Source organism: Uloborus diversus, chromosome 1 (assembly GCF_026930045.1).
Source record: "Uloborus diversus isolate 005 chromosome 1, Udiv.v.3.1, whole genome shotgun sequence".
NCBI classification, from domain to species: domain Eukaryota; kingdom Metazoa; phylum Arthropoda; class Arachnida; order Araneae; family Uloboridae; genus Uloborus; species Uloborus diversus.
In genome coordinates this window covers 139,021,901-139,028,990 of record NC_072731.1, presented here as the reverse complement: position 1 = coordinate 139,028,990, position 7,090 = coordinate 139,021,901, and the positions used below count along the sequence as shown (strand labels likewise).

At 31.9% G+C, this 7,090-nt stretch overlaps 1 protein-coding gene across 2 annotated transcripts in view; it reads right to left on the bottom strand.

Annotated features, from left to right (window-relative positions):
• Positions 1 to 824: 824 nt before the first annotated feature.
• LOC129232423 (glucocorticoid-induced transcript 1 protein-like) overlaps positions 825 to 7,090 on the bottom strand; it is a 232,052-nt gene continuing 225,786 nt past the window's right edge. The window contains exons 7-8 of one of the 2 annotated variants that reach the window (XM_054866571.1): positions 5,751 to 5,883; positions 825 to 1,078 (exon numbers count right to left, since the gene is read on the bottom strand). In XM_054866571.1, coding sequence (XP_054722546.1) covers positions 895 to 1,078; positions 5,751 to 5,883 — 317 coding nt within the window. In that variant the 3' untranslated portion in view covers positions 825 to 894. The remainder of the gene's footprint in view (positions 1,079 to 5,750; positions 5,884 to 7,090) is intronic. The other variant, XM_054866579.1, reaches the window with a different exon arrangement.

Sequence of the window (7,090 nt, the reverse complement as noted above, 5' to 3'; positions counted from 1 at the left end):
GGGATGCAATAGATTCCGTACCAATCACAGCATCCCCTTTACTCCAGACATTTACCTTGAATTTTCACTAACTCCATCAGTTAGGTAGAAATGTTTTTCAATCTAGCTCCTCACAACCTGTTTAGTAAGCTTTGGCCATAGTACATTCTGCCTTGCAATAAAAAAGTACACATCGAAAACTTCTAAACCCATATTTTATAGATAGTGAGAAAATGAGTTTAAAACATTCTATCATTTATAATTAAAAATATATATTGCTAGTTTGACTCAAATTTAGGAACATACATCATAGATATGTCTAACTAAGTTATTCATGGAGATTATAGGATCTTATATGAATACAACAAATAATGCTGCATACATTTAAAATGAGCTTATTAATAAATATGTACTTTTCAGGTGTGGAATTCTTCTAAACTGTTAGTAATTGTCATACTTCAAAAGAAAAAAAAGTGTTTTCATAAATATAGCAGAAATGATACAATTTAAAATGAGGATGTTAAAAAAAAAAACCTACATAGATCCAAATCACATGACATCTAGCTTAACAATGATACTTTTAACTTAAGTTTTCAGAGAGAAAAAAAATGAATGAAAGTAATTGAGAGTAAAAGGAAAACTTTGAACATAGAAAACTATTGAATACAGAAGGCAAAACAAGTGAAGAGTAATTTTAAAAAAAATGTAGACCTAAAGCATTTTGGTCATGATTCTTAGTTTGAAAAACACCAGTTTATCAAACTCTCTAAAGCTACAAACTTCTTTCCATGCAGCTGAATATGAAATAAATTGATTACTTTCCTGTAGTGACACTTTTCTGAAATGTGAAGAGAGAGGTACGGTGGATGGTATTTTTTTCCCATTAATTATGTATCGTTTACTTTTTTTAAAAATTTATTGAAGTCTTTTACTAGTAGCAGAGGGAGTTTCAGGATTAACAATATCTCCATTGGGAGCGGAAAGAACACAGTTCTTACACAGAGGATAAAAGGCTGAACTCTGACTGGGCAGTAGGACAAAATTCATGCTGGGTTTAGGACAACTATATTCTTTGGGTTTTCCAGCACCAATAGAATTCCTGGAAATAAATGAATATCAGAATAAAATCAAGCTTTAAATACAATTGGTGAAACAGAACATACTAATGCTATTTTCATAAAGTTTTTGCTATTTTCATAAAGTTGTTTATAAATCTCTATAAATACCTGGGAGATAAAGTGCAAGTCCAAATTTTCAAAATCGAGATTTAAGTACTATCTTACTCAACTTTTTATACTTGATCGACCCGGAGGTATAAAATAGGTACTAAGATTTTGATAAACAAATGTTCATTTTATGTCCTCAGTGGCGCCGACTCCATAGGGCTTGAGGGGGCCCGAGCCCCCTCAATAGTTTGTTTTGGGGGGCAGAGCCCCCTCAATAATTTAAGAACATTATTTTTCATATTATGATTTCTAAAATCACAAAATTACGTTGGTATTTTTAACTTTCCTTGTTTGAAGATAGCTACATTGTAAAATACATTCAGTAATGAATTTAAAAAAATAACTATTAGGGTAGTAAATGGGTTAATTGAAAACGAGTGGTGTGAATAATGATAGTGTTACGGTGCTGACAGCACTCATAGAATTTGTCCCACTGCGCGAACCTCCGGGTAAGTCTGTCGCCGGCGACGCTCTCATCTGTGTTGCTGATTTGGAAAAAATATATCAGGGTTAGATTTGTATATTAAATGGAAGGCGTGATAGTTTTCTTCAATTATTAGAGTTAATAAAGTAATCTGTATTATCTTTTCAAACTCTATTAAAGAATTAATTTTGAGACATTATTTTTATTAAATGAACTCTGAGCCTTATTCAAAGCAAGCTTACATTAGTTATTTCACTTATAGTAATCAAAGTGCGACAGCAATCTTTTATGCTTTATTCTTTTAATGATAGTTTAGATTTATTTAAATATCATTTCACTCTTTTCAGAGCTATATATTCACTGCTCTATAATAGACTAAAAGCATAATTATTAATGTAAATTAAATTAGCTTTTTACGAAAATACCATGGGTGTTTTTTTTTTTTTTTTTTCAAAGCCAAAAAATGCGTTGACTTGTCGAGTTTCTCAGAGTGTCGATTTACCGAGAGTCGAGTTTTTGGGGTTCTAATGTTGATCATATGACTATAAAATGCTTTAAAAACTTTAAAACTCACTATTTTTAATCTCAAATTTTAAAAAATTCCCCTGGCAAGGCCCCCGTTATGGCACTCTTTCCCCAATAGTTGTTATAAATCGGTGCCACTGGGAGTTCCTTTCCATGCAAGTCAAGTGCACTACCTTGTATGTGCCATAGCCTAGCTATGGCACTTCATGGCTCCCCACAAAATGGAACTGTAAAATTGTCCCTCACTTAAAGCAAATGACATGATCTAATTGAAGCAGAAAATTTGTGTACCAATTTTTAGATTGTTTTACTTTGAAAATGCCATGTCACATATTGTTTTTTTTTTTTTTTTTTTGTATAAATTATACACACCAGAAAATATGTATAAGTTGGCATTTTCAAAGCACAAAAATCTGAATTTTTTCGGGGGGGGGGGGGGGGGGGCTCCGTGCTTTAACATACTCCCTAGACCCCGGTGACATCGGGCCCCCCCAATAATTTTTCTAAGTCGGCGCCCCTGTATGTCCTCATAAATGATAAACCAGCAATCACAAAAGATAAACTCATCTCCTGGCTAACTTTAAAAAAAAAATTTTTACAACTTAGGGCCCTTTACCTCCCAGGTAAATATACAAACTAAAGCACTGTTTATACAACTCACATTTAAATGGTATTTCACCAGAGTCCCAATTCAATTGTACCGGTAACAATGGTAATGTACTTTGTTTACAAGTCAGTCCATGTCAAAAGAATCCAAAGTTTTTTCCCCTCACATTTTTGTATTTCTTTGAAATTTTGCTCATGGGTTGTACTTTTCGAGGTAATCAAAAGTCTAAGTTTTTAGACTTTTATCTCGTTTATTTTTTTATTTATGAGATTTTGAATTTTGGAAAAACCCTCTTTTTTCATGAATAGTTGAACATAAAATGGACGATAATTCAACCCCAAATACAGATAGAAAGATTTGGTAAAAAGCATTTTAAAGTACATTAGTTGCTGTTTAATATGATATTCAACATGACTAATTTTACAAAAAAACACGTTTAAAAAAAATTTTTAATTTCTCCGAAAACGTATAATGATTTTTTTTTTTTAAATTCTCAAAATTGTTTGTCTATTTTATTTTTGTGTGTGCAAAATTTCAAGTTGGGATCTCAATGGGATCATATTTTGATGAATTTTTAAATAAACTTTGACAAAAGAAATAATATGTTTCATATTCTATTCAGTTAAATATGGGGTTCTCTTACTGGGAGTGAGATAAGTAGTAATTAAACATGACTGTGTTTTAAATGAGCTGGCATGAACTTGTAGATTGGTACTTCATCTTATTTTAAAGAAAAACATTTACAAACTTTTAAAAAGTTAACTATTTATTTTGTTTTATTTTATTTTTTATTTATTTATTTTTTAAATATTTTAAAAATTGTTTTGAAAAAAAAAGTGGAGGAGGAGGGCTTACTAATCTACAAGTTTACTCCAGCTCATTTAAAGCATAATCATGTTTAATTTCTTCTGTCTAGACCATCACCCCGAGAAAGATAACCCCATATTTAACTGAATAGAATCTGAAAAATATCATTATTTCTTTCGTCAAATTTTATTCAAAAATTCATAAAAATATGATCTCATTGAGATCCCAACTTGAAATTTCGCACACACAAAGATAAAATAAACAAAAAATTTTAAGAATTTTTTCAAAAAAATTCATTATACAATTTCCAAGAAATTTCAATTTTAAATTTTTTAAAATGAAATTTATAAAATTAATCATGTTACATATCATATTAAACAGCAACTAATGTACTTTAAAATGCTTTTTACCAAATCTTTCTATCCATATGTGGTGCTGAGTTATCGTCCATTTTATGTCCAATCATTCATGAAAAAAAGAGGGTTTTTCCAAAATTCAAAGTTGCATAAATAAAAACAATAAAAGAGATAAAAATCTAAAAATTTTGACCTTTGATTACCACGAAGGGTACAATCGATGAGCCAAATTCCAAAGAAATACAAAATGTGACAGGAAAAATTTCTCAAATTTCAGATCACTTGACAATGGAATGACCCTTACATGCTGCAAAAAAAGTGAATATAATTCTTTTCCTCTCTATAAAACAACCTAATTTTTTACCCAAGTCATTTTTTTTCTATTTCTCCCTCTCCCTTATTATGGGCTCAACTTTTCTTATAAAGCAGAGGTTGGTCAGATGGGGTGGTGAACAGACAATGGCAGGATAGGTCAAAGATCCTCAATACTCATTGGGACTGCATTCAGATAAGTACTTCATCCTCAGATTTCTGACTTTGAGCAGCCACATTTTCCATACTGTGCCATTCTGTTTCGTAAAAAACCTAAATTGTCTCATAAAAGTAAAGCACTTTCACTGAAAGTGAAATTTAAAAAGAAACGACAAGAATGCAGGACAAACAAAACTAGATTTGGCAAAAAATGAATATTCCAGTTTACAATAAGTCCTCATTTACAACTTTAAACTAGTTGGTTGTGACCATGACGAAACTTTCTCTCATGTATTTGCTATGACAAAATTTATGCGATTCCCAAAAGCAAGAAGGTTTTCATAATTGGGAAATTGGTGATCTTAATTCATTGGTGCTAAATTTTTGGCAGCAATGTCTGCACCAGAAATGATTTTTCCTTTGTATGCATAAACAAAAAGTAGGGAAATATTTATTTGCATAGGCTTACCATAAAACAGCAGGGTTACAAAAATAAAATTAAGCACGCAAAAATTTAACCACCGTGCCATTCCATAATGAATTGTTTGGCGCATATACTCCTCAAGGGCTCTTGCACCCATTAAAATCAAATAACTCAACCATTTCCCGATTCTCGCACCATTTCTCAATTGGATGCCTCAATTGCCAAATCGATTAACTCCTTTTTTTTAAAAAAATCCTTATTTCTGCTTCAATAGTGCTTTATCAATGCCTAGCATATGAATTTACATTAAAGTTTTAGCTCAGTACATTTCTGACCATGTGATGGCAGAATATGTAACACGAGGATCTATTTACTTCTATGGATAACACCATCTTCTTCATAATTATTCTCTAACTTTTTGTTTTCTGGAGTTAGTCGATTTGGCAAGTGAGGCATCCAATTATCGAATAATCCCCAACAAAAGCAAAACAGCCAAATTAAAGAACAAAAAGTAAAAATCATTCCAAAAGCATTGCTTATTTTAAATACAAACATTTAGTTTGTTACTAAATATGAGTTGGAAATTCACTTATTGCACTTGAGTATTTTAACTGATTAATTGCTTTAAACAAGGGCAGGCTTTGTCAAAAATGTACCTCTCACACCATTTATTTTTTAGTATTTTTATTTATTATTGAAATTGCTTGAGCTGTACTTGATTGGCAACACTATCGTGTTTTGTGGTGCAGCTTGCCTGCTGCGTGAGTTGTGCAACAGGGCAGGTAGTAAGATGTTGCACGTTATCTAAATATATTTAATCCAGACCTAAATCTGTTCAAGTGTCTTTTGTTCTTTGTCATGTCTTTTTAAGAGTTTTAACAGACTTAACGTAAACACACATACATACTAAACTGCAGAAGAGAGTTTATACCTAGTTTCTTCAGCTATTTTGACTTTTTCACACCCATCAGGAGGTTCACGAGCCAAAAATTTATTAATATGCGGACTAGTAGCTAATTTACTAGAACCTTCTAAATCTGGAGACGTACTATCTTTACTTTCTTCTGGAAAAACAAGACAGAAATAAGTATCCCACAAATAGAACAAAGTTAAAAAATCTGAAACATTGCACAAAATTCATAATACAGATTCAATACCAAAAATAAACAACATTTTCAACTCTTTCATGAGTGCAGTAAGATTTTATTATGGTTTTCTTATTACAACATTGTAAAGATCAAGTATTTTGCTAATATAGGAATAGGAGGAAAAACCTTGCTTTGGGTTAGGAATTAACTGACTGGAAGGAAACAAAGAGTAGTTGTGAGAGGAAAACATTCTAAATGGTGAGATGCTTTAAGTGGGGTTCCTGATCAGTTTTAGGGCCTTTTCTGTTTATTATTTTTATGAATGACATTGATGAAAATATATCTTGAAACATTGTTTTGCTGATGATGTAAAAGTTGTGCAGATTGTAGGGAATGAGGAACAAGTAAAACAGCTTCAAGAGGATTTAAATCATATTACTAAGTGGGCGGATAAGGGGGGTGCGACAGTAAATGTAGGGAAATGTCACGTGCTACACTTAGGTCATGGAAATATGTGTACAAGTTATTACTTACAGGGTTCGGTCACTAGTCAGGCAGAAAACGTTATTAAGCTATATTAATACCAAATTTAATTTATTTTTATCCAGTATGTCTCGAGATATTTGGGAAAATGCTTTCCATCTCTTAATTTTGTCCACCGGTGTAGTTTACAGGGTTCTGTCATTAGACAGGTAGAAAATGTTATGGATCTGGGTATCTCAATAAATCAGGATTTCAAATTTAATCAACAGTGCAGCATTGCAAGTAACAAAGCCAATAGAATGTTTGGGTTTATCAATAGATCTATTTCAAACAAATCGAAGACGGTTCTTCTGCCGTTATATAGGAGTTTAATAAGACCTCATTTGGAGTATGCTGGTCACTTTTGGTCTCTTTATCTTAGGAAAGATATTTCTGTGTTGGAAAGGGTTCAAAGAAGGGTTATTAGACTAGTCAGAGGACTTTCAGATTTAGACTATGATAACAGACTTAATAGGCTTAATATGCATAGCCTGGAGCAAAGGAGAGTCAGAGGGGACATGATTCAGTTATTTAAATTTATCAAAATGAAAGATGTTAACGGGTTAAATTTTCTCACAGAAAGCAAGACGAGGGGACATTGGGTTTTAAGCTATTCAAAACTCAAGCTAACCCTAGAAATTAGGAAAAATTACTCCTTTAG